This window comes from Erinaceus europaeus, chromosome 4, assembly GCF_950295315.1.
Source record: "Erinaceus europaeus chromosome 4, mEriEur2.1, whole genome shotgun sequence".
Classification (NCBI taxonomy): Eukaryota; Metazoa; Chordata; class Mammalia; order Eulipotyphla; family Erinaceidae; genus Erinaceus; species Erinaceus europaeus.
Window position 1 is genome coordinate 35310630 of NC_080165.1, and position 27410 is coordinate 35338039.

General features: G+C 44.5%; 2 protein-coding genes across 4 annotated transcripts in view; both read right to left on the reverse strand.

Moving 5' to 3' along the window:
• LOC103127735 (class I histocompatibility antigen, Gogo-OKO alpha chain-like) overlaps window positions 1-16282 on the reverse strand; it is a 39552-nt gene extending 23270 nt beyond the window's left edge. Inside the window, exons 1-7 of one of the 2 annotated variants that reach the window (XM_060189207.1) lie at window positions 16129-16282; window positions 15559-15834; window positions 15125-15400; window positions 14306-14581; window positions 14082-14195; window positions 13368-13400; window positions 13185-13232 (exon numbers count right to left, since the gene is read on the reverse strand). In XM_060189207.1, the coding sequence (XP_060045190.1) occupies window positions 13185-13232; window positions 13368-13400; window positions 14082-14195; window positions 14306-14581; window positions 15125-15400; window positions 15559-15834; window positions 16129-16189 (1084 nt within the window). In that variant the 5' untranslated portion in view covers window positions 16190-16282. The remainder of the gene's footprint in view (window positions 1-13184; window positions 13233-13367; window positions 13401-14081; window positions 14196-14305; window positions 14582-15124; window positions 15401-15558; window positions 15835-16128) is intronic. The other variant, XM_060189208.1, reaches the window with a different exon arrangement.
• LOC103127729 (saoe class I histocompatibility antigen, A alpha chain-like) overlaps window positions 1-27410 on the reverse strand; it is a 150076-nt gene that overhangs the window by 55599 nt on the left and 67067 nt on the right. The window lies entirely within an intron of this gene.

Sequence of the window (27410 nt, forward strand, 5' to 3'; positions counted from 1 at the left end):
AACCTTGTTAAATATCTAATTGGACGCTTAAATTTTCTTCTTGGGAGATTCTGGAGTGAGTGGCTTTGGAGCAGAGTGATGCTCCACATCATATTCGAGGAAGGCACAAAGGTTTGCAGAGTTCTGAGCTGGCCTACCTGAAGGCAGGTGGCTGGCTCCTCCATCAGGGATAGCTTCTCCTCCACAGGAGACAGTGAAGCCCCAAAAGTGAGAAGGAAATTTTCCTGGACAGTTAGGCAGCTGGACCTATACCCAAGCCCTGGGTACTAGCCATCTTTGTCTTGGGAGAAAATGCTGCTAAGCTCTGAGGGTGCCTGCAGGTGAGAAGCTGCTTCCTCCTTTGCCCTCCACACAGCTTCTTTCTGCTCCTGGGAGGTCTATGCACGGTGCCCCAGGGCAAGATGGTCCACACCCTTTCTTAAGGTGGAGGGCACAGTGAGACAGGTGGAACCTATGATTTCTCAGCAATATCCTGTCTCTTCAACCTTCTTCCACCCCTACCACCTCTATCTTACTGTAAGGAACAATTATAAGGCACAGGAGGCCTGGAGGCCTGAATAGCTGGGATATAGTCACTTTGCTTTATGTTATCACATGTTTCTCCTTACAAGTGGAGCAGAATTTATAGGTAGCCACAGGAAGTAGTGGTGTTAGTTTTTCTAGTGCACAAAGGAAGTACCCTTTCACACTGGGAGGAGTTTTAGGAAGGTAGCCATAGCTGGGAAACTACAACCCATTGGAAAGATGGGTGAACTCAGCAGACCAATGAGAAGCTGGCTCCAGGTGTGACAATGATCAGGGATTTAAGAGAAGGAAAAATACATGGGTGGGCCATACCCTCCATGGCCCTCATGGGTTCTATCCCCACAATCATTCTTTGCCCCTTAGTATTCTTTCTGCATGACTTGAATCTCCCAGCTTTGCAATAATGAGGTTATATTTTGCATACTTGAGCACAGAGTCACTTGTAATGCATTACAAGAAAATGTCTTTTTTTATTATTTTTTATTTAAGAAAGGATTAATTAAAAAAACCATAGGGTAGGAGGGGTACAACTCCACACAATTCCCACCACCCAATCTCCATTTCCCACCCCCTCCCCTGATAGCTTTCCCATTCTCTATCCCTCTGGGAGCATGGACCCAGGGTCATTGTGGGTTGCAGAAGGTAGAAGGTCTGGCTTCTGTAATTGCTTCCCCACTGAACATGGGCGTTGACTGGCCGGTCCATACTCCCAGGCTGCCTCTCTCTTTCCCTAGTAGGGTGGGTCTCTGGGGAAGCGGAGCTCCAGGACACATTGGTGGGGTACAAGAAAATTTCTTGAAGGACCCTTCTCTCAGAAGACTATTGGCTTGGAGGTTGTGGGGCCTTAGACCCTGGACAGTTTCCCTTGCATCACTACCTATATTTTGAGGTGAACATAATCCTACCTTCCCATCTCCACGTTCTGTCGGGACAAGTTGTTTCTTCTATGGTCAGATATTATCCCACTCCTGTGCCCAGATTTTGAATCTTCACATTCATGCATAGACTGGTATAAGGCAACACCTACAGCCTACATGAGAACTGAGAGAGTCATGTCATGAAGTAGGGAAAATAGGGAGTGAGGTAGTTTGCTTACTGCCAGTCATGCCTTGGGTGTTCTGATTCAAGACACCAACCCAGAAAGACTTTACTAGGTGTTTTAACGACAACTAGGAATGTGGGTCCTAAGGCAGGGGTGACAGAAACACACAGCATGAGGTCCAGAGATCAGCTTCTGGTGCCACACATGCCAGAGTAGCAAAAGTAATTCTTTGTGGCTCTCTCTTGTTTATCTAGCTCATGAAATAAACAAACCAAAACCAAACAAACATACATTAAAAAAAAAAAAAACAGCCACAAATCAATCCCTTCGCCTGGATGGAGAGAATGAGAGAGGAAATAAAGGGAGTTTTAGAAGCTGGGCCCCACATGGACTGGAGCTATATAACCTATAGCTGAAATCTGTGTGCCCATTTCACTCCAGGCTACATCGCTTCACTCTATTGTGGTTTCTTCAAATATATTCATTAAAAACTTTATGGGGGTGGTCAGATAGTAGCGCAGCATGTTAAGTGCATGTGGCAGATCTCAGTTCCAGCCCCCGGCTCCCCACCTGCAGGGGAGTCACTTCACAGTTGGTGAAGCAGGTCTGCATGTGTCTATCTTTCTCTCCCCCTCTCTGTCTTCCCTTCCTCACTCCATTTCTCTCTGTCCTATCCAATAACAAACGACATCATCAACAACAATAATAACCACAAGAAGGCTACAACAACAAGGGTAATAAAAAACAAAAGGGGAAAAATGGCGTCTAGGAGCAGTGGATTCATGGTGCAGGCACTAAGGCCCAACAATAACCCTGGAGGCAAAAAAAAAAAAAGTTGATAAAAGTAGTGAAAATGTTACATCACGTGCTTGGTCGTATGAGTCAGTTACACGCTCCTGTATTACAATTACAATTACTGTATGTTTGAACTGTAGACCTATGTATTTGAGAACCCCCGCACATCCTTCAGTGCCAGAGCAACCGCTCGACCATTCCTTGTGGTTGTCTGAAGTCGGGTGTGGTGTAACTAAGCCCATCAGAGTGTGTTTCTCTCATATGTGATTCTACATTGCTACACACCAGAGGCATCTTTGCTCCTGTGTTTGTGGTTTCTTTTTTTTCTTTTTTCTTTTTTAAGATTTTATTTATTAATTCATGAGAAATGATAGGAGAGAAAGAATCAGACATCACTCTGGTACATGTGCTGCCGGGCATTAAATTTAGGACCTCATGTTTGAGAGTCTAATGCCTTAACCACTGTGTCACCTCCCAGATCACTGTTTGTGATTTCTTTATCTGAGGCTCATAATGGCGCCTAAACATGCTGCTTCTTCTAAGACTTCTGACAATGAAATGAAGTACCAGAAGAAGATGGCTACCATCCAGGAGAAGGTGAAGCTCTTGGATATGATCAAAGATGGCAAGAAAATCATGGAGGTTGCCTGCCACTATGACTTGAATGAAGCTGCCTTTTGCTCTATCCTTAAAGATGCAAAGAACATCCCTGCAATGGCTACTATCTCTTCAACAAGGAAGCAAAGCTAAATGGGTGTTATTTCATGTCTAGAGGACTCTAATAATGTTAAAAAAAACAGTGCTTAGAAGTTCATAAACAGGCTTTCTATGTTCTAACTATGAAAATATTCAATTTATAAATAAAGTATCCTTCTTCAAGGAAAGTCACTATCACAGTAGAGTCTGGAACTGATCTGCTGCCATAAATGAGAGACGCCTGCAGTGGATCTGCAGACATCGCTCTGCCTCACCTTGTGCCTCCCTTCAGTCGCAGCCTGTTCATGCCTGTGATGCTCAGCTCACAAACACCCAGAGGCTTCTTGTTGCCGATGTAGTTCTCTGGGAAGAGACCAGGCAAGGTAACTTATTGTGAAGATGGTAACTTATTGTGAAGACCATCCCTGTGAAAATGCCACTGGGACAGACATCTTGGAGGAAAGGGAGATGCAAGATGGAGTGGAGAGAGAAGTCAAGCTGTAATGTGGGCTCCACCTGACAGCTACAGGCATTTCTATAAGGATTCTGGACTTTCACAGGTGTTTGTATTGCTATTGTCCCCACTATCATCTTTGTGAACAACTACTTTAGAGCTTTCTTAAAATAAAAAAATTATTTTTTGTCATCACTAGGGCTTCACTTTTTATATGGGCCTCTAGCTACTGTCTTTCTGGTTTCTGTTACTGTTTTATTCATTATTACCTACATAGACTTGTTTGACAGATTCCCCGGTCAGATGCAATCTGTAGCATGTCCACAAGGGGGCAGAAAAGCACCATAAGCCAGAATGTTTCTGTGAGGGTGGCGGTGGTGGTGGTGATGGGTGTGTTTCTGTGTGTGTCAAGGGGGCTATTGAAAGGACAGCTTTTTTTCTATTTAAGGAATTATTCACAAGAATAAATGCAAGATGAGAAAAATCGCAGAAAAGCTTAACACAGGAAATGAAGATTATTCAAAGTAAATTCTACTCTGTAGCAGTTTCCTTTACCCTGTCTGCATACACCTGAAGTGTAAGAGGCCACCAACATGCACCAAAGCAGTGTAAAATCCCTGCATTACATCCACTCCCCTAAATGTATCTTTAAGATCAGAGAACAAGCTTTTTACAGGGTGTCTTTTAACATGAGAATTTCATGAATTATTCATGAGATGCTTATTTTTCTGTCATGTATTCAACAAATTCATTTTGAGGTGTGTGTTACTGTAACTATGGAATATGGAATTAGGTGCCTTCATTATTTCACAGATCATGATGGAAAACCTTTTGCTTTAATCAGATAAAAGGTACATGTCAGAGAGGGAGAGAGTGTGACTGAGGGAGGGAGAGGCTGATCAGGAGAGAGAAAGGGTCACCTCTGCAGTGCTCCAACTCACATAAAACTTACCTGAGCAGTTGTTCTCCTGTGTTGGCTGGGTGTTTGAATCCAGTGCACAAATAGGATAAAGTGGGGTTTCTCCAGGTTGAAGTACTGGGTTGTCTGAAAAAATCATGATGTGTTTTTACATAGAAAAACATAGAAAAATACAATATTACTTGTTGAAGAGTGGGCCCACTGCCTAGGAAGTCCAAGGTGTTGTTTCCATGAGGTCCAAGTGGGTAGACCCCAGGCTCTCCCCACCCCCACCCGGGGTCATGACAATGGCAGCTTCCCCTGACTTCCTGAAGTAATGATGGATGGCTTCTCTGGATGGGGGCTACCTTTCTGCACATGCCCCTTCTCTCTCCTTAAAACAAAGGCCATAAATTACTGTACATTGTGTATGGCCAAACTTGAAAACCACCGCAAACCCCTGTTACTCAGCTGGCCCCTGCCTCTGAAGTGCCTGTAATTTGCCCCAGGGATAATTGCATTGTGAGCTTGTGATCAAACCTTGTATGGTAACTTTCACTTGTGATCAAATAGTTTGCAGGTCAAAATGTGACTATGCATTGTGTTGTTTTGTGTTTGAGTTAATGATTACCTTAATCTTCTCCCTGTGCAATAGGTTTATCTGTCTGCTTTCTCTCTCAATAAATGAGTCAACCCACTGAGGCTCTCCCAGAGCTGACTGCTTGTCTCTCTGAGCACTTGCCCTCACCACTCGGAGCTACCCCAGGACTTCCAGGAGGTTGCTCTGACCTTCGCTGCTAGTGGCCAGTGGGGCGGGGGACCCGGAACAGCAGCCCACAATTACTGTTATGGCAACCCAATATACCCCAGTGTTTTGAAAAATTTTGTTTCAGCTCTCGAGTGTTTCAGCTCTCCAGTGCTATATCTCTCAAATGTTACAGCATGAATGAAGCCAAAGAGTCCCAGAACATTAAAAGGACACACACACACACACACTTAGTAAATTCTATCTGGATTGCTGGGTTTAAAAACAGTACATCAATGTTGCTTCACTTTCAAGAGAATGTGGTGTAAGACGTAACACTGGTGGAGACAGTGCGACTCTGTACAACTTGCAACTTTTCTTTAAATCTAACAGTTTTTCTAAAACAAAAAGGTTATTTATTTCTATGCTTTTTCATTAATGATTTACATTTCAAAAATATTTTTTAAAATATCCCTCAGAGAAAAAAATAAACTTTAGAATGAAAAAAAAATCTGCTTTACCTTTTTCCCAAGTGTTGCTCAGGAGACAGGATTGCAGGTGGGTGTGGAGATGAGAATCTCAGGTGCAGGCAGGCAGATTGAGTTGAGCTCTCTTCTCTTCTATTCTCTTCTGAGACCTGGTTCTCCACCCCCTCATGAAGCATGCTCCACTCCCCATTGATGCCCAGTGTCCCAACTCTGCCTGACTCAGACCACTGCCCAAAATGGGTTGTGTAAACAGAATCTGAAAGTAGCGCAATGACGCCCTCGTGTGGCTGTGAACTTGAGAACAAATGCCATCCCTGGACTTCATCTTGCTGGGCCAGGACCTCTCCTGGATTCAAGCAACAGGACAGGATCCTGCACACAAGGGGGCGCCCCAATTCCAGTGTTAGGTCAGTAGATGTTTGACCCTACTTAGTGACTATGAACTCCAACTTCAGAGCAGGGCAGATCTCCATGACACAGTTACTGGGTGCCTGGTGGGCCACCAAAGGACGCGGGTGTTCTCTCTGCTAGGGTGGGACCTTGAACTTGTGGGACTTGTGAGTCTCTCACACTTGTACCTACAGCTGTTTTTTAGAATGAAAAAGCCATCCAGAATGGTGGTGCGCACCTATAGACCCAGCTGCTTGGGAGACTGAGGCTGGAGGATCGCTTGAGTCCAGGAGTTCTGGGCTGCAGTGTGCTATGCCTATCCGGTGTCTGCACTAAGTTCGGCATCAATATGCTGACCTACCAGGAACCAGGGGCCACCAGGTTGCCTAAGGAGGGGTGAAGCAGCCTGTTGGGTATTGTGAAGATACCCTCAGGGTAACTCAAGCTTACCAGATTGCCTCCTCCCCTTCCCATTCCCTATAGAGCTGTAACTCTATGGAGAGCCTTGTTTCCTAGCCAGTCCCATCCCGACTTGCCACTTCTGGCTTTTATCCTATAAAGCCTGGCGCTGTTCCGGGTTAGCCCTCTTTGTCTCTTTTCACCTCAGCAAGAAGGGTTGCTGTGCATAGCATAGCGGGAGGCGGCCATTTTGCTAGCTCCACGTGGCCCAAACAGCTGTATGCTCACCTAACTCTAAGTACCCTCGTGAATAAAGATTTGTGTTCCCTCTCCTGTCTCTTCTCCTTCCCCTGCGGCACAGCCTGACAGCGGCCAAGGTCAGAAAAATGAAAAAGGAGCTTTTGCTGGAAAACAACCTTGAAATCTCCACTTCCAGGATGAGTCAGAGACAAGAAGATTCCTCAAGGCATTGACTACATTGGGGGGGGGGGGGTAGTTCCTGGAGAGAGGAGGAGAGAGAAAACAGAGACAGAGAGAATGTAGGTCAGAAAAAGTAGATGGAGAGGAAGCAAGTGCAGGGAAGGGGTCAGTTTAGGGAACACCTATGTGAGGAGGGGTGGAGTGTGTGTGTGTGTGTGGGGGGGAGGAACATGGGCTCCTGGCTGGGTTCTGGGAGAAACTCTGTTCCCACGGAGTGGGTTTATAGAGTTTGGCGCTGAGGGTGATTAGCAAACTCTTTGAGTTTTAGTCATTGTTCTGTATTTCCAGGAATAGTATTATACACCAACTAAGACAAACACAAGGCTGACAGAAGGGATGAGGAAGATGATGTTTAGGGGAGTGCTCCTCTCCTACAGTCAGAACATCCTCCCGCAGGGCCCCCAGTGCTGGGGTGATGGGAAAGTCAAGCAATTAAAAGAAAGGGAGAACGAGGTCTCTGAAGTCTTGGAGGCTCCAGCCTGGTCACTTATTCTGCGGTGTCAGCCTCACCCAACCCGACGTGTGACTGTGCAGGCAGGTCTGAGTCTAGTCCTGGGTCACAGCTCAGGCTCCTTTGGTGAATTGAAATCCCTACTGACAACCACTATGAAAACTATATGATCCCACAGCCACAAAAAATAAAATACAACCTAAGAAGAGTGAAACTGATTGTTTCAGTTATCTATCAGGTGATAGAGATTCTCACGAGACAACTTGGTTGCTGTCTTTGTCTTGCTAGGACTTTGTTACCCAGCGCTTTCTCAGACAGAGAAAGTGGGAAGGGCACCAGGGTCCTGAAGCTCCCTCCAGTGTGGTGGGGGCCAGTCTAACCCTGGGTTGTGTGCAGAATTAATTTACGCAGGCATGCTACCCACCCGAGATAGTTTGCTAGCCCTGGCTGCTTTTATTTTTTATTTTTCTCTCAGGATTTTACTGCCACTTCATTTTCTTCTATACTTTGTCCTCTCCCTCTCTCTCTCTCTCTCTCTCTGGATTTATTCGTGAGAAAGATAGGAGAGAGAAGAAACCAGACATCACTCTGGTACATGTGCTGCCAGGGATTGAACTCAGGACCTCATGGTTGAGAACACAATGCTTTATCCACTGCCCCACCTCCTGAAGCTCCTTTGTTGTTCTTAATGAGGAGGCAGAAATTAATCATACTGTTGCAACCCTGTATATGCTACTTTGTAATAAATTGTCCAACACTCAGTACTTTGATATTTATTAGCAAAGATTACTACACACACTTTGCATGTGAGGGATCCAGGAATGACTAGGGATTTAAGCTCTGAGTCTCACAAGGTTGCAACCAGTCACTCTGCTACAACAGAACACTTGATGACACAGAAAGGCCTGTTTCAAAACGTCAATCTTCTAATAAGTATGAAAAGCTTCATTTCCTTGCTATAATGGTGTGTCCTTAGCTGAGTATCCACACAGTGGGGAAAGTAAGTTATCCCAAAGCATGTGACCATGCAGGGAATGACAGTGCCTTTTCTATCTTACTCTGAGAAGTGGTACTCATGACTCTCACTGAACTTTATCCACGAGGAGTGAGCCAACAAGTGCAGCCCATACTCAGGGAGAAAGGAACTGTTTCTATGGCTCAAGCACTAGATACCTTGTAGACTATAAAAAAAATAATCGCAAGTGAGGGCAGGTGGTGGCATACCTGCTTGAGCACACACACTACAGTGCACAAGGACTTGAGTTCGAGCCATCAGATCCCACCTGCACGGGGAAAGCTTTGCAAATGGTGAAGCAATGCTGCAGATGTCTATCTTTTGCCCTTTCACCCCCCTTTCTTCTTGAACTCTTGCTGTTTTATCTAATAAATAAAATAGATAATTAAATTTGTAATTACAGAAAACAAAATAATCACCAGCAAGGGTGGGTGGTGAGTTGGGAGGTGGGGACAGTGTTCAGGTCCTGGTGCACAATTTCAGAGGAGGACTTTAGCTAGGGGAGAGAATGTTGTGCATAAAACAGATATTTTACACGTATCAACAACTGTATTTACTTTAAACTACTAATACCCCCAAAAAAGTAGGCAGAGAAAAAAAAAACACCATCTGCTTTCTGGTCACACTTTACACTTCTCCCACATTCAAAGTAAAGTCCTTCCTGCCCAAGCTTCCTCAATGTCTCTTTCAGGACAGGACTACTGCAAAATATTGAATTTCATCAAGTAAATTAGGCAGGGTATGAATAAGGGCCCAGAATGGCATGTAAGTAAGTGAAGCACTTCTGTAGTCCAGTTCCTGTAGGACTGGGGGCTGTGAAGTAGAGACGGTTACCTGCCCCATGAACCCTCATATATGATGCAGGGACAGAGGATCACTTCTAGACAAAATTGAAAAAGAAGAAACAGGAAGCACAAAGTAAAATCACAGTTAACCAAACTGAAATGTCATTTCCAGCCCAATCCCTCAATCTTTAATATTGACCTAGAGTGTGTACCGTCTTCATGTTAATGGTATTCTACACTGGGTGGGGTGCAGAGAACACCTCCCTGCACAGAGAGGGAGTCACTTTCATGAACATTCCTGCAGCTGGACATGGTGTGAGGCTCCACCACTCAGGTCACCACATGCTGGACTCTGACTAGGATGTGGTGATGTGGAATGACCGGGGCTGTGCAGAGTGCATTAGGCAAAGTAGTGTGAGAGACAGCTTCCACAGGATCCAGTGTCAGCACCGTGGGTGTCAGTGGTGTGAGCAGTGACATCTGTGGCAGCAGCAGAGATAGTGGCTCCCCCATGGGTGCTGAGAGTAAACTGTGCATTTTCCTCCTGAATGCTGAGCCTTCAGCTGTTCTCTGGCTTCCCCCCAATGAAATGAGCCTCCCCACCTCTGTTCCATGACATATATATATATATATATATATATATATATATATATATATATATATATTGTAAACATCCCATACTATATCATTTTCTATATAATATATACTGTATCAAGCATTTAAAAGTTAACACAGACAACAGATACATTTTTGATTGTGGAAATGTTTTACAAAATATTTATAATACTTTATAAATTAATTAACATTTATTATCACAATAACCAGGTATGTTTTAAATCTATGTATTAAAATCCTTAACATATTACAATTAGAAAAAAATGATCTTGTTCTTTGCACTAAGAAGTAAGAAATACACCTAGGGAACAGATTAGAAAATGTTCTTTATTTTTTAATTTAAAAAAATTTTTTTTGCCTCCATTATTATTGCCGGGGCTCAGTGCCTGTACCACGAATCCACTGCTGCTGGAGGCCATTTTCCCCCCTTTTGTTGCCCTTGTTGTTGTAGCCTTGTTGTGGTTATTATTGTTGCTGTTGATATCAGTAATTGTTGGATAGGAAAGAGAGAAACCGAGACAGGGGGAAACGACAAGGGGGAGAGAAAGATAAGAAACCTGCAGACCTGCTTCACCACCTGTGAAGTGACTCCCCTGTAAGTGGGGAGCTCAGGGTTTGAACCGGGATCCCTACCCCAATCCTTGCGCTCTGCGCCACGTGGGCTCAACCTGCTGCGCTACCACCCAACCCCCCAGAAATGTTCATGCTGAACGGTAATCATTTCCTAATTTTTACCTCTTTACTCCTCACTGTAAAAGAAACAAAATGTATTTTACTAAATGTGTCTTTTTTTTTTCCAATACAAAGCCAACACTTAAATGTGAATTCAAAACTCCTCTCATCCCTGAGCACACTATGAAAAATGGCTTCAGTGCTTGCAAATCTAGCTGAGCCCAACTGAGCCTTGCTTTTGAATTTGCTACTTTCAGCTTCTTTCCAACACCACTGGGTGGGGATACTGGACAGAAAGTGCAGGTGTCACTTATTTCCCAAGCCCCATAGGTGAGGCTGATACACTATCTGGTCGAAATCTGGTTCTATTCTTGCTATATTCTTGAAACCCAGCAGCATCAGCAATTGCCTTGTAACGAAGACAGGAAAAGGTGCAGTCTACTCCAGCTTTCTGAATCTTTTTTCACAAGATACAAAATGACTACTGTGCTCAGTAAAGTTTGAATATACCTTCCAGCCACAATGTTAGAACTGTGCTTGATGTGTGGTCCGAGCAGAGCCACCAGCACTGTTCAGGGTTTAGCCCAGTTACTTTCTCATAGTAAAAGTCCTTTGGTGAACTCGTTCAATCTCAAGCATTTATTTATGATTTATACAGGACACTCCAGATATACAGATATACTAATCTGACAGAGACAGATCATCTAAACTCCAGGATTGCCCACTTGTCAACATCACCAACCTTTCTAATACATCTCAGCTTCAACATTCCTAAACTGAATACCTATGACACTATGTCTTCAAATAAAAAACTTCCAGAGCCTTTCCTATCTTCACAGAAGAAAAACTTCATATTTCTATTTGCACAGTCTAAATTGTGGATCTTTCCCTTGACTTCTCCATAAGCCACAATGAATACTTAGAAGACACTGAAGTTCAGCCTTTGTGTGCGTCCAATCACGCTTGTTTTCCTTTCTCACATCCTAGATGAAGAAGCAGTTAACATCTCTACTCCAGAACCTGCACTAGTTTCCTAATTCTGCCACAAGTCACATGGCCTGCTTGTCTCTCAGCTTGAAACAGAAGCTGGACCGGCACTCTGAAGAGAAAATGATTCAGGCCAGGCTTTTGATAAAACATTGGTAACTCCACATCTGACTGAGAGGGAAGCAAAACAAACCGCCTTCTAATACACCCAGTGACCTACATGGCCTTAGTGCACACGGGCCTCACCAGTTACTCTCTGCTCTAGCCACATCAGTCTCCTCCCTGCCCTCCCCTTTTCCAGATACACTCTCCAGCCCTAGTTCATTAGCACTGAATCTCCCTTTGCTTAGAAGGACATCCCACAGAGATTCTTGAGGGTAAGTCTTCATGTCCTTCAAGCCTTTCTCAAAGGTCAGCTTCCCAGGGAAGGTACACTAACACCTTAGGAAAGTAGCCCTCTTCCCTGTCTCCACACACTTACACTCTAGATCACATCTCCACATCACAGTACTTGGCAACTTCTGTCTTTATAAACACCCACCTTAGTCCCAGACAGCAGCATTCCCACTAGAATATAAGGTACACAGATGCAGAAGACTTGGCTGTCTCCAGTTCACCGAAATTTCCTAGATCCAATGAATATCACGGGAATGAGTGCAGGGTGTAGAGCCCCTCGCTATTCTGGAGGCAGTGTCTGCATTAGTCAGCCTCAGGTCACAGGGTCTCTGCTGGCAGCTACAGCACAATGTGCACTAATGTCAGCTCCACTTTCCTCAGCAAGGCTGTTTTCCATCCTCAACTTCCTCTCTAGTGACCATTTTCCAGCCCTCCTGCACATAGTTGTCTCTACAGGAAAGAGGATCCTGGATTATGGGTCCTATTGTCTAATCATTGTAAATAAAACTTAGGCTACTTAGATGATGGCTAAGTCCTTGTGATCACAGGTCCTGGTGTCACAGGTTCTACTGAAGAAACTGGGACAAGGGATGGGATGAAATGACCCACTTCAATGAATGGCCACATCAAAGCCACTTGGCACTGAGCACTGACTAGACTCAGACCCATCCATACTCAGTTCCTCATAACTTTCTGCCACCCTCATCTGCAACAGATACAACACAACAATCATGGAAATTTTGGAAACTTCTGGTGCTTCCATTTATTTTTTTCTCTCAAATTTTAGGAATATACTCCTGTATTCAGTCATGGGCCCCACAAAACAAAAGTAGAAAATAGCCAATTCATTTACAACCCTCCCTGAAATAAAGGAAAGAACAAATGCGAACCTATATTCTCATTTTTATGTGCCATTCTTAATTGGAAATTAGCAAGCAAACAGGGATATAATGTAGCAGACCCACCTCCCAGGGAGCAGGAAAGTGGTCAGGGAAGAGAACACAGGTCAGCTGGGGAAAGGGGTGCTGGAGGGTGGGTAAGGTGGCTCACTCTCCCCACAGCCTCACTCGGTGTTAAAGGAATACGGACATTTTGAGATGCCCTTAGCAGAAAGAGAATCAGTGGATTTTCATGTCACAAAGCAGGGGTGTGAAGAAGTCCTCCATCAGTTCAGTCCCATGGAAGGAATGTGCCTCACACTGTGAAAGAAAACAATAAACTCAGACTTAAGTCACAGTAACGGCAACATTCTGAACAGACAACTACATGTTCAAAACATCCAATCCAAAGAATCTCCACAACCCAGTCCTGTCTCCTCTGCTCAAACCCTTCTCACATCAAGTCTCCTTACCTTTGTGCAGCGGAAGAGATGCATCAGATCCCTGGGCACTGTCAGTGTCTGTGGGACAACAACAAATGGCAGGTCATCCATGACTGGTGACACCACAGGAGAAACATGGGGTGTGACTGCCCTCCAAGGACTCCCATCTATGTCAGCCCAAGGGTCTCCAGGACCACACACCCCCATTCTTACTTGCAGCTGGTTTGTAGATCCCTCCTTTTCCTCCTGTGGGAAGAAAACAGGACTTGAGAGGTCAGGGAGAGGACTGGGTCAGGAGATTCTAGAGAAACGCCATGGTCTCTGACCAGAAGGGAGTCTCTAGATCTGTGAGGAGAACTGGGACAGAATAAAAAAACACAAAGAAAGAGATGTCCAGCCTCTCCCCACCCCCATCACAATTATATACCTATAATCAACATTCCATCAAGAAAGTGATACTGGAGTTGGGGAAAAAATAAAGGAATAAGAGAGAGAAAGAAAGTGCTGGTGGATGAGACCAATTTCCTCCTAGAGGTCTCTCCTCAGCAGGAACATCCCCTGTGACTTCTGACTGCTGGACATCAGGACCCATCACCAGAATTGCCAATGTGAAAAGTATCCCTTTCATTTTCACAAATGCTTCACAAAAAGGAGTGTTAGCAAATCAGACAGACAACATACAACAGCACCCCCACTTCTTCTTCTAGCGTTTGCCCTTCTTCCATAGCCAGTCAACAGCATCAGGTTGAGCCTGATGTAAAGTTTCCAGACCTCCTTTGAATCTGGAGAGGTGGCAGTCGTTGACTATGTGGGTCATAGTCTGTCTGTAGCCGCAGGGGCAGTTCGGGTCGTCTCTGGCTCCCCCCACTAGTGAAGCACAGCAAACTGGGAGACTAGAAAGCTCAGAACCATTCAGCCCTTTCCTACCTGACTGCTGCTTGCTCCACATTACAGCTCCCACCACAGCTCCAAGGACACAGAGAAGAACAACAACAGCTACCATGATGCCAATGATGAGGGCAGAGGACTGAGAGGTTGGCTCTGTGAAGGAAAGTGAAAGGCCCAACCTTCAGACTTGTTCTTTATTTTCTGAGGGTGTCCAGAGGACTTTGCATTCTCTCACAAGTTCAGCCCCTCACAAGCCCCCTTACCCCATGTCAGGGTGTGGGGCTCAGGCAGCCCCTCATGCTGCACCCGACAGGTGTATCTCTGCTCCTGTCCAGAAGGCACCCGCACAGCCGCCCACTTCTGGAAGCTTCCATCTCCTCCAGGCCTGGTTTCCACAAACTCCATCTCCTGGGTCATATCCTCCCCATCTTGCTGCCAGGTCAGGCTGATCTCCGCAGGGTAGAAGCTCAGAGCCCAGCACCTCAGGGTAACTTCACCCTCAGCGTTGGGGTGGTGAGTTACGAGTGTTTCTGGGGGATCTGAGTGGGAAGACGCATAAAATCCACACTCGGGTCACCCACGCAGGCCACCATGACGACCCTCCGAATAGGTTATTTATTTTGACAACGAAGCATCAAACCCAGACCCCGGCCAGGCCTCGGTTATCGGGGACAACCTCACATTCCCTGCAAAGCCATGAAAGGCGCCTTGCGGGCAGGAGACCGCGGGTCTCTATGGGGCACAGGGACCCCGGGCTCCCTGACCCGGGAGGAGGGTGGGACTCAGAGAAGCTGCATCCAGGCCTCCACCATCTCTCAGAGGAGAGCACAGTGGGGAGAGAGTCCTGGCTCTCTAGGTGGCCTGGGACAGGGTCCTGTGGGGAGTGTCAGGGAGGCTCTGCCCTCCTCCTCCAGGGCAGGAGCCCACTGATTCACGGGGTCGCTGTGACAGAACACGGCAGCCCGGAGGCTCCTGGCTCTTCAGGTCTCGGCCAGGCAGCTGTGGACACGGACTCCGGGGTCTGCGCCCTTGGAGGAGCCCCGCCCGCCCGAGGGGAGCCCAGGGGACACCGGGCCTCTCACCTGCGCGCAGCAGCGTCTCCTTCCCCATCTGCTGGTACTTGTGCAGCCACTCCACGCACGTGCCCTGCAGGTAGGCTCTGTAGCGCTCAGCCGCACCCGCCGTCTCCCACTTGCGCTTGGTGATCTGAGCCGCCGTGTCCGCCGCGGTCCAGGAGCGCAGGTCGTCGTTCAGGGCGATGTAGTCGGCGCCGTCGTAGCTGTACTGTTCATACCCGCGGAGGAGGCGGCCGTCGGGCCCCACGTCGCAGCCGTACATCACCTGGAGGGTGTGAGCCCCTGCCCCGCCCGCAGAGATCAATCCTGAACTGAAAGCGAAACCGACCCCCGCCCCGCGGGCTCCTCCCGGGTGGTGTGTGTGGGGGATCCCCGCCCTCGGTGACCTCTGACCCGAGACCCTGCGGGGTGGGGGGACCTGCACCCGGGGCCTCGCTCACCGCCCGCGCTCTGGTTGTAGTAGCCGCGCAGGGTGTTCAGGTCCACTCGGTAAGTCTGTGCGGAGCCCTTGAAGATATTCGTGTTCCGCTCCCAGTACCCCGGGTCCTCCCGCCCCACCGCCTCCATCCAGGGCGCCCGAGCTTCAGCCCGCGGCTCCTCCGCGTCGCTGTCGAACCGCACGAACTGCGTGTCGTCCACGTAGCCGACGGAGATGAAGCGGGGCTCCCCGCCGGGCCGGGACACGGAGGTGTAGAAATACCTCATGGAGTGGGGGCCTGGGGGAGGGAGGAGTGAGACCCGGCCCCCCATCCTCCGCGCCGGTCCCGGGTCCGAGGGCGCTGGGGACAGAGGGAGGCGGCGAGGGAGACGGGGGTGGGGAGGGGGGTCGGGAGAGTGAGAGCGGCGGCGGACCAGAAAGGGCGCAGGTGTACGGGGGGTGGGAGACGAAAGTCGGGGACGGACCCGACGGGCAGGGCCCGGGGGACTTTCCACGCGGCGGCGGCCGAGCCCCCTTCCCAGTTCCCGCGCTGCTCCCCGCAAAGCCCGTTCCCTCCCCACCCCGCACTCACCCGCCCAGGTCTGGGTCAGGGACAGGACCCCCGACAGCAGGAGGAGTGTTCGGTACCCCATGTCGCTTGTCCTCCGTGTCTGTGGAGACTGAGCTCAGATGGAGACTTTATAGCCAAACCCGCGGGGCGCTGATTGGCTGTTCTCGACCCCGGCCTCCAATAGGAATGAAGGTTAAAACGCGTCATCAGTATCTAGGCGGGACGACCCGACACAGGTTGTCAGAAAGAGAAGTGAAACTCCAGGCTGGTGGGGAATCCCCAGCACTGATCCGCCCAGATCCTACACTGTCCAGGGTGCAGGGACCCTGAGAGCCACTCCTGGTGACCTGGGACTTGGCCCTGACCCTCTTCTCTCCTGCACCAAGGACTTTGTCACACTGGCTCCCTGTGTCCTGCCCCAGGGACAGAGTCAGCGATTTTTAGTAGTTTTAGTTTCATATAGCTGTACAGATTTACAAATTAGCTGAACCATAAGGTATGGTTTTGTTCATAAGAGTTATGTGTCAATATTTACCACACCCTGAATGCAAAAATTTTTATTATTTCACATTTGGTATTAAAACCCACTTCTTGTTGCTTTTAAGAATAGTGGCTTCCAGGAAACAATTAGATTAGTGAAAAGTGAGTGCATCTTGGTCAACAATTTGTTTGGCTTTGTATGTTAACTCCCTTTTCAACCACCAGGTTCCAGATGCTAGCATGATGCTGACCTGGACAGACAACCCCACCAGTGTGTCCTGGAGCTCTGCTTCCTTAGAGCCCTTCCCCACTAAGGAAAGAGAGAGACCGGCTGGGACTATAGATCGACCTGTCAATGCTCATGTTCAGCGGGGGAAGCAATTATAGAAGCCAGACCTTCAACCTTCTGCATTCCACAATGACCCTGGTTCCAAACTCACAGAGGGATAAAGAATAGGAAATCTATCAGGGAAGGGAATGGGATACAGAGGTCTGGTGGTGGGAATTGTGTGGAGTTGTACCCCTCTTATCCTATGGTTTTGTCAATGTTTCCTTTTATAAGTAAAAAGAGAGAGAAAAGAAAGTGAATGCACCATTTGCAACTGTCTATCTTGTGTGTCTCATTAACAGACCCACATAGTCAACGACTGCCACCTCTCCAGATTCAAAGGAGGTCTCGAAACTTTACATCAGGCTCAACCTGACGCTGTTGACTGGCTATGGAAGAAGGGCAAACGCTAGAAGAAGCGGAACTTCCATATATTTCTCTGAAATTTACGTGTTGTCTTGGTTGAAGTTATCGAGAAAACAGAAAGCTTCACTCAAATATGTGGTAGTAGTCTATTCAACAACCTTGCAGATAAATGTATATTTTCAAGTTTGATGAGTGAAACTAGACAACAAGTGGTTTCTTGAAGATTTTACTGTTCAAGTGAAAACTGAAACAATGTCATTGAGTGTCTCCCATTCTGCTATATTAATATCATGGAGCTATCCTACATATTCACTTTATCAACACTTTGTTTTAAAGTGCTGCATTGATTGACTGGGCCATTTAGATTTACAATTGTGGACTACATTGGTATCAGATTGAAAAAAAAATAATAATCACATTTGTGGTGCTTGGTAGAGGGGCCATATTAACATGCATGGGGACCAAAGCTCAAGTCCCTAACCCTCACCTAAAAGGTTGAAATTTCACTAGCAGTGGTGCAGTGTTGTAGATGTCTCTCTTCTTTGTCTCTCTTTTCCTTTCCTTCCTGCCTTCTCTATCTCTATTTCTCTCTCACACTCTCTCTCAAAGAACAGAAAGAATTAAGAAAGATAAGGAGTTGTGCAGCAGCACAGCGGATTAAGTTCATGTGGTGCAGAGCGCAAAGACTGGCATAAGGATCCCTGTTCAAACCCCCGGCTCCCCACCTGCAGGGGTTCGCTTCACAGGCGGTGAAGCAGGTCTGCAGGTGTCTATCTTTCTCTCCCCCTCTCTGTCTGCCCCTCCTCTCTCCATTTCCCTCTGTCCTATCTTACAGCAATGACATCAATAACAACAACAGTAATAAATAACTACAACAGCAATGAAAAACAAGGGCAACAAAAGGGAAAATAAATAAATATAATTTTTTTTAAATTAAGAAAAATAAAAAGAAAGAAAGAGAGGACTGAGAGGTGGGGTTGCTAGTAGAGTGTGGATGTTACAATACACCAGTACCCAGGTTCAACCCCCCCAGCACCCAGTACTATATTTCTGTCTCTCTCTCTCTCTCTTCCCATCATTTCCCCCTCTCATCTCAATTTTTCTCTGTCTTTATCCAAAGTAAATAAATATAAAAAAGAAAAGGAAAAAGATAGCCACCCAAAATGGTTGCAAAGTCCTATAGACACTAAACTCCAGTCAAAATATGGTGACAAAAAGTAAATAAAAATAAATAAATCACATTTTAAAAATCTTTACATAAATTCTAATATAAAACTTTCTTAGAATTGGGGAGAGAGGTCAGCCAATTAGAACTTCAACTTGCTTACTTAAGTCCTCAGAGGCAGCAAATTCTGTCCCTCGCACTGTCATAGGCTAGAGTTTATCAGCATCCTGATTCTCTCTCCTTTCCACTCCCTATTCTCGTTCTATCATAAGAACTTGGAAATTTAAAAGTGTAATCATAGAAATGAGTAATTTAAGAAGCTAAATAGAATACTATTTTTTTTTACTCCCACACGATAGAATAAATGGGAAAGAAATGGAAAGCAAGAGAGAAATGTTTGAATATAAGTCTACCAATTAAGGAACTCCAACAAGTTGATTAAGAACAGAGAAAGCTAGGAGATACTTAGTTGTAAAGTACAGGACATTAAAAAAAAAACTTGCAGAAGTTACAAGAAAGTCTACCAGCTTACCTGCTTTTCCAATAGCAACCACTGGAGGGCACCAAACACCAGTACCATACTGTCCAGCAAGCCCACTTTTCACAGCAAATTCATTCTGGGCAACATCTCAATTTAATACAGCAGCTGACAGGAGACTCCTAAACTACAGGAAATGTCCCCACACAGAAAAAAAAAATTCAAACAAAATGCAAAAAAAAATTCAAACAACAAAAAAATAAATCTCCCATTTCCAACTTTCACATCCATATTTTTTTTCACATCTAATCTTTGAGAAGCTACACTTGTCTTTAGCTTCAGTCACAGTTGGAATTACTTTAGTTAGGCGAAAGACCCATTTAATGAGAAAATTACATTCCTGGAAAGTCCTTAGTTCCAATGCTTAGTCCCCAGATATGAGGAACTGTCAGCACATCTACTTCAAAATTTACTTTACATGTACAATTCAATTAATTCCACCTGATATCCATACCCCAGAGTCATCTTCTGTGAAGGAAGGACATGATCCCTAAGATTAGAGGGAAGATATCTTTGTAAGCTGCTTCCTTCCTTCACCCAAGAATGCCCAGAAGCCCAGAACAAGGACTGTTCTGGCAGGAGGCTCTCACTTGGGGAAGGAAGGGATAAAGGTCAGGAGGAATTGTTAAGTCACCTGTTAGTTCTTTCTGACAGAGGGAAACTGAGCAAAAGTCAAATCTTGTGAAAAACTGACTGGATTTCCCAGATATCAACTTCATAGCAGCTATCTCAAGAAATCAAGCATTGGTTTTCATAATCACTTCCATGCCTCACAATATCAATAGAATAAAATAGAAATAACACCAATGTCATCTACGGAAAACTATGTTAGTAAAATCCTGGAGTCATAAAGGAATTCCCATATTTCCTTTTTAAAATGACTTCTGTCTTGAACAGTTTCTAGTGTCATGAATAGTTCATGCTTCTCTTGTAACTGTTCAAAGTTTAAAGTAGATTTTAGTAACTGCTCAAGTTGCATGTAAGTCAACAGTGACAGAAAGATTTTAGAAATTTGTTTCTGTCAGCAATTCTGCCCCACTGATTAATCCTTTAGCTATCTTATTTAGACTTATTTTTGAGTATCAAATACAGAGTTGTTGGATTCAGTGGTGGCTTCCTCAATGATTGGATGGATGGATGGATGGATGGGTGGGTGGATGGATGGATGCAAACAGTGACTGCTTAAAGTTGAGCTGCCTCCTCTTCAAGCAGGGCTCATCTACAGAAAGGACATGATGAAACAAAGGTTGCAAGCCTTGCATTTAGTGGAATCATTATATCTATGAATTATTTAGATGGGTTTTTTTCTTTGTTTCCAATTGAAAAATCTGTTATATTAAATAAGGAAGGAGGGAAATACTTTCTTGAACTGTTTAAAGTGTATGCAAATAAATACTCATTGTTTTCAAAGACAAAAAAAGAAAATTATTAACAAGATATAATAAAAAAAATCAATTCCAGAAAGGACAAGTAATGAGAGTCTGTTAAGTTCTCAGTGTATGCCATGATTATTGTAATGTAAATATTGTACAGTGAGCTAACCACACTTAAAATGGCTGGATGGGGCAAGGTGCTATGAGAGAATGGCTGAAGCATGTATGATGAAGCACAAAGGGAAGTATTATAATCATGATAGTTAGAGACATAGAAGTAACACCCTGAGGACTAGCTAAACAATGTCAAATGGGCCTCTAAAATGTAAGAAATGGGGTACGTGAAAGACTGGGATAACTGTAGTGTAAGACTTGTAGCTACATTGGGCTTTTGAAATTGTTCAAATATCTATTTGGGCGGGTTAAGCGCAGGTGGCGCAAAGCACAAGGACCGGCATAAGGATCCCGGTTCGAACCCCGGCTCCCCACCTGCAGGGGAGTCGCTTCACAGGTGGTGAAGCAGGTCTGCAGGTGTCTATCTTTCTCTCCTCCTCTCTGTCTTCCCCTCCTCTCTCCATTTCTCTCTGTCCTATCCAACAACGACAACTACAACAATTAAAAAAAAAACACAAGGGCAATAAAAGGGAATAAATAAATAAAATTAAACAAATATTTTAAAAAACAAATATCTATTTGGTAAAATTAAGAAGGAATTATAATAAGTCTGAACAGGACTGAGGAATTTTTCTAGAAGTAGTGTCATAGAAATGACACAGTAGGGAGTTGGGTGGTAGCTCAGGGGTTAAGCACATGTGGCACAAAGCACAAGGACCAGCATAAAGATCCTGGTTCGAGGCCCAGCTCCCCACCTGCAGGGGAGTCACTTCACAAGCCGTGAAGTAGGTTTGCTATCTTTTGTAGGTGAAGTAGGTGTCTTTCTTTCCCCACCTCTGTCATCCCCTCCTCCTCTCTCCATTTCTCTCTGTCCTATCCGACAAAGATGTCATCAATAGCAACCACTACAACAATAAAACAATAGTAATAAATAAATAAATGGTGATTTCACATTTAAAAAAACCTTTTTATTAAATAAAAAGGATAAGTAATGAGAGTCTGCTAAGTTCTAAATAAGAGGGAAAGAGAGAGAGAGAGATACCCAGGAATGAGGAGGGAGATATACAACAGAGCAGAAGAAAATGTAACAAGATATCTTCAAGTATAGGGATTATAGTTGTTCTTAATTTGTAGTGTTTCTCTTTTAACATTCATTTTTCCTAGTTCCACTATCACTTTATTGAGGAAATGTTGATTTACGGAATTTTTGTTGTCAGAAGAATACATTTCCACAAAATAGGTGTCAGTGCATTTCACCTTCAAGCAAATCAGCATCTTATTCTACCAGAGATACTTAGGTCCCTATCCCACCCCCCTTAGTAGTTCTCCTTTCTCCCCTTCTGAGTCCTGAAGTCTGCTGTGATAAACTATAGTCAATTAAGGATCCTCTCTATAGTCTCCTTTGTGAGAACTATAGTGCTTATCATTGGGGTGGGGGTTGTCGCTGAACTTGGGTGATAGCTGTGGTGTGGAACTATACCTCTGTAATCTTATAATCTCCTAAAACATTATTAAGCCACTAGTCAAAAATAGAAAAAATACAAACGTCCTTTTATTACATTTCTAACAATTCTTCTGTAAATATTTTCACAAATCTATGCATATTTACACTTAAAAAAAAAGAAGTTGGGAGTCAGGCAGTAACGCAGCGGGTTAAACTCAGTTGGCACAAAGTGCAAGAGAGGGCATAAGGACCCCGGTTCCAGCCCCCGGCTCCCCACCTGCAGGAGAGTCGCTTCACAGGCAGTGAAGCAGGTCTGCAGGTGTCTATCTTTCTCTTCCCCCTCTGTCTTCCCCTCCTTTCTCCATTTCTCTCTGTCCTATCCAACAATGACAACATCAATAACAACAACAACAATAACTACTATAAAAAAACAAGGGCAACAAAAGGGAATAAATAAATAAATATTTTTTTAAAAAAAGAAATTATAGAATACTACTCCGTAATTTTAAAAGATGGCATACTGTTCTTAAGGACAAAATGGTTGAGCCTAGAGGTGATTATGTTTAGTGAAGTAAAAGATGCTCTGTCCTATCCAACAACGACGACATCAACAATAATAACTACAACAACAATAAAACAACAAGGGCAACAAAAAGGAAATGAATAAATATAAAAAAATAGTTCTCAGGAGGCTGGGTGATGGTGTACCTGGTAGAGCACACATGTTATTATGTGCAAGGTCCTGGATTCCAGTCCCTGATCTCCATTTAGAGGAAGGAAGCAGTAAAGCAGGTGTCTTTCCTTCTTTGTGTCTCTCTTTCCTTCTCTCTTTTACTCTGTCTCTCACCCTCCATCAAGAGAAAAAGGAAAGAAGGAGGAGAAGGAGGACTGGCCACCAGGAAAAATAGACTAGTGTAGACACTGGGCCCTGGAGATAACCTTGGTGATAGTAAGAACAACAATGATACTAATCACTTGTAACAGGAATAATAAATAGAAGAAATAAATTCTGTTTTGCGGTTTCTAGAGTGTTGTCATCAGAGAGAAGTTTGTGGGAATTAAAACCTTAATCATGGCACTGAGCTCCAGATCCTGTCTTTTCCCATTCCAGCTTCACCCTCGACCCTAACTGCAGGATTTCTCACAAGTTATTTTCATCCTCCAGCTCATACTGGCTTCCTGCACTCTCATCTATGTCCAGTCTCCTAGTGCACCATCTCAACCTGAGTCAAAGCACAGTCCCTCCTCAACCCTGGCAGTGCCCAATCTGAGAGAGCAGCAGCGCCCCCGTGTGGTAACAGAAGTGAACACAAAAGATCTTTTTCTTTGGTTCCCTAGGGTTTTCCCTGGGTTCCCAACAGCAGGACAGAGTTGTGCAAAGGGACCCTGTCCCACTCCAAATCAGGTATAATTTCTGAATTATTTCTCGAATTAATAATTACACAAACCATGTATCGCCCTGAACTTTGGCTTAAGGCAGAAGAATTCTTTCTAGACCATAACTGTCACCTAGGACTTGATTGGGTCCCACAAACACGCTGAAGTTTCTCAGTCTCCTGGAATGAAAACATGATCCCAGGAACTCCTGTCACTTGTTGCAGCTAATGATGCTATAGATGAAGGCTCCTTTTCCAAAGAATAAATTCTGTATTTTCCATTCTTAAACTGGAGTAGAAGGGTGGGAGTGGGGGGGAGAATACCTCAGGATTATGACCATAGAAAGTGGGGAGATTCCTGAAAGGGTAAGGAGAGAGATAGAGGAAAGATGAACATTGGGAGATAGAGGAACAAAAAATGAGAAAGACACAGGAAATTAACAGGGGAGGGGTCAGCTTAGTGAGTATCTGTATGGTGAGAAATACAGCTTTTTACTGGGATGCTTATGGAGTCTTTGTTTAAAAATACAGAGGTTATCTCTATCAACTACATTAACTTTTAGACATGTTTCTGTACTACAAGTATAGTATAAGTCAAACATGTAAGGTTGCAGGGGAAAGTGGTTACAGGAATTCTACTCTCCCAGAGCCAGCCTCTGCCCTCATATTCTGAAGAGTAAGCCCTTAGTTACTGGGAGGAAGAGTGTTATTCTAGGATCAGTCACAGATCTGAGCTCCATTTGGGAAGACATCAATACTACAGCTGAAATGGAGCGGGCAGACTTCAGAAAGGCCTTCCTGTAGCAGCACTATGGGTCAGTTCTGTATTTCTCATGACCTGCTCATCTATGCCTTGACCTTCATGAAATCCTGGAGATTAGAAGAAGATAAAGAGCCAGTGAATGAAAGGAAGTAGAATGAGGATGAAGTTGGATTGTGTCTGACCTCAGCTCTGCCTGTGCTCATTCTGCCCTGCATTCACCGTGAGATGGAAGTGATTCTGGGGTGACCAGCACAACATAGAATCATCAGCTCTGGAAGTGAGTCACAACATGGTAGAAAAATCAGGGAAAACATATATGTCCTTATAGGATCAAAATAATAATATCAGAAAAAGTATTTTAAAAATTTTTTTATATTTATTTTCCCTTTTGTTGCCCTTTTTATTATTGTAGTTATTATTGTTGTTGTTGTTGATGTCATCATTGTTAGACAGGACAAAGAGAAGTGAAGAGAGGAGGGGAAGAGAGAGGGGGAAAGAAAGATAGACACCTGCAGACCTGCTTCACCACTTGTGAAGCGACTCCCCTGCAGGTGGGGAACCGGGGGCTCAAACCGGGATCCTTATGCCGGTCCTTGCATTTTGCACCACATGTGCTTAAACCGCTGAGCTACTGCCCGACTCCCCAGAAATAGTATTTATGAGGAAAAAAATGTAAAATACATTAAAATGAAAAAGAAAAAAAACAATCCAAATTGGAAGAGAAGTAAAATCAGCACTTTTTTCAGATGGCATGATAGTATACACAGAAAGTCCTACAGATTGCAAGCTGGTGTTCTAACAGGCTGAGCTAGCTCCCAGACCCAAGGCTGAACTTCTTATTGTTCAATATATATACACATATATATATATGTATACACACACACACACATACATATATACTAACTTTTGAACTAAAATGCATAATGTCCCTAAATTTTTGAAGTCAGGATCAAAAAGGACTAGGTCTGAACTGGGGGGAGAGGGTGGCCAACAATTGTAATGTGAGTCAAGAGACAAAACAACAGTGGACACTTCTATGACTTCTAAACAGCTTCTATGACTCTAAACAGAAATCCCAAGCCTTTTATTTTCCACTCCGTGACAGAGTAGTTCTGTAAGGGGTCCCACCTTGTGGATTTGAAACAACTGCAAAGATGGTGTCCACAAGCAATGCAGTGCTGCATTTCTGCTGGAATTTTTTTTTAATATTTATTTATTCCCTTTTTGTTGCCCTTGTTGTATTATTGTTGTAGTTATTATTATTGTTATTGATGTCATTGTTGTTGGATAGGACAGAGAGAAATGGAAAGAGGAGGGGAAGACAGAGAGGGAGAGAGAAAGATAGACACCTGCAGACCTGTTTCAACACCTGTGAAGTGCCTCTTCTGCAGGTGGGGAGCCGGGGGCTCGAACCGGGATCCTTAGACCAGTCCTTGAGCTTTGCACCACCTGTGCTTAACCCACTAAGCTATCACCCACTAAGCTACCACCAGACTCCCTCTGCTGGGTTCTTTTCTCCCTCCTTTCCTGTTCTTGGTGTCCAGGAGAAATCACCAGTCTTCAGACAGTGATGTTTGTCTCTTTATCAGAAAACCTACTTATTCTCTGATAAAATTCATTATTTTGTTGTAATATTTGTTTGGGGAGAGAGCTGACTTCCTGAGACTACCTCTCCATAGCTCCACACCGGGAGACATGTTCAATAAAGTCTCCTATTGCTACAGTTTATATCTATTACCAGATGACCTGCATTTCCCTCAAAGACCATATATGGTTTCACTCATATATGCAATATGAAGAACTGAAACATAGGAACTGATAAAGGAGGAGGATGAAGAGGGAGAAAAGGAGGAGGAGAGGACTATAAGAAGTTTTTAAAACTATAGTGGTTATCTACAGGGGATAGTAGTAGGTTATACACTTGTAATCTTGTAAACCACCACTAATTCACTAATAAAATATTTTGTAAAAAAGAAATATCTAAAAATTATTTGCATAATAGAACCTGAATTTTAAAAATGAACTTAACTTGGAAGGTTCTTAATACAGTTCCACTAGTCTAAATGTCTTTTTATTTCAGTGTCATGCTGTCTTAATTACTACTGTTTTGTAGTATAAATTGAAGTTGGGGAGTATGATACTTCCAAACTTAAAGGGATCATGTTAAGTGAGATAAGCCAGAAATAGAAGAATGGATATGGGTTGGTTTCACTCATGGGCATAAGTTGAGACATAAGGACAGAAAGGGAAACACAAAGTGTAGGGCCCATTCCCTACACTTATTACAGGATACATCAGAGGAGCCAAAACAACCTATAACTGTAAATAGCATAACAGTTCATTAAAAATGGAACAAAAAGGAGTAGGAGTATCATCTGTAAAAGGGCTGTGCTATTGATTAGGGGTAGAAAGGCCATGAAGTCTCTTCTGACATACTATATTTCAAGATGTCTTCTAACTGTCAATTCCAAAGCAATCTCAGCAAATTAATAGCTGCAGTAATTAGCAAGTCACATACCCTCTTATTCATATTAGGCATGAAATATGCTATGACCTAGTGCCATGGCTCGTGGACCTTTGGCTTTCATTGATAACTTTCAGCATTTGAGACCCAGAGCATTTGAGCCAGATATTCGTCGGGATGCGGCATCATCTAAGTTCATTTCCCACGTCTACGCTCGACCGGACCTGCCAATATACGCGGATATCTTCGCCCACCCTGTCCAACGCTTGACGTCTCGTCATCCAATCTGGTCCCCTACGCCTACACTGAACTTCTCTGTTCCAGTCTCTTGGAAACAGAGCTGGCAGTCAGCTGAGGTAAAGAACAAACACCTCATCACAGACCCCTGCAAGCGTCAACCCGGCTTTGACCTAGCACGTTATGATTGGGCCCTCCTCAATCGCTATCGAACAGGCCATGGCCGGTGCGCCGCTATGTTCCATCGCTGGGGAGCCAGAGGCGACCCGAACTGCCCCTGCGGCTACAGACAATGACCCACATAGTCAACGACTGCCACCTCTCCAGATTCAAAGGAGGTCTCGAAACTTTACATCAGGCTCAACCTGACGCTGTTGACTGGCTACGGAAGAAGGGCAAATGCTAGAAGAAGAAGCATTTGAGAAGTTACAAATTTCTGCTGTCACAGAGAGTAATTAGTCCACTAGCAGTACAAACCTGTCACAGGCATAAGATTGACATGCTAAGATATATTTCCTGGGCATTTCCCTAGAGCTACTCCGAGTTTTTTGGCAGGTGAATTTAGACCATGCACATATAGGGTGATTATTGAAACATGTGATTTGCTTACATCAATTTTGATTTTTGTTTTGAGGTTGTTGCAAATTATTGTTGA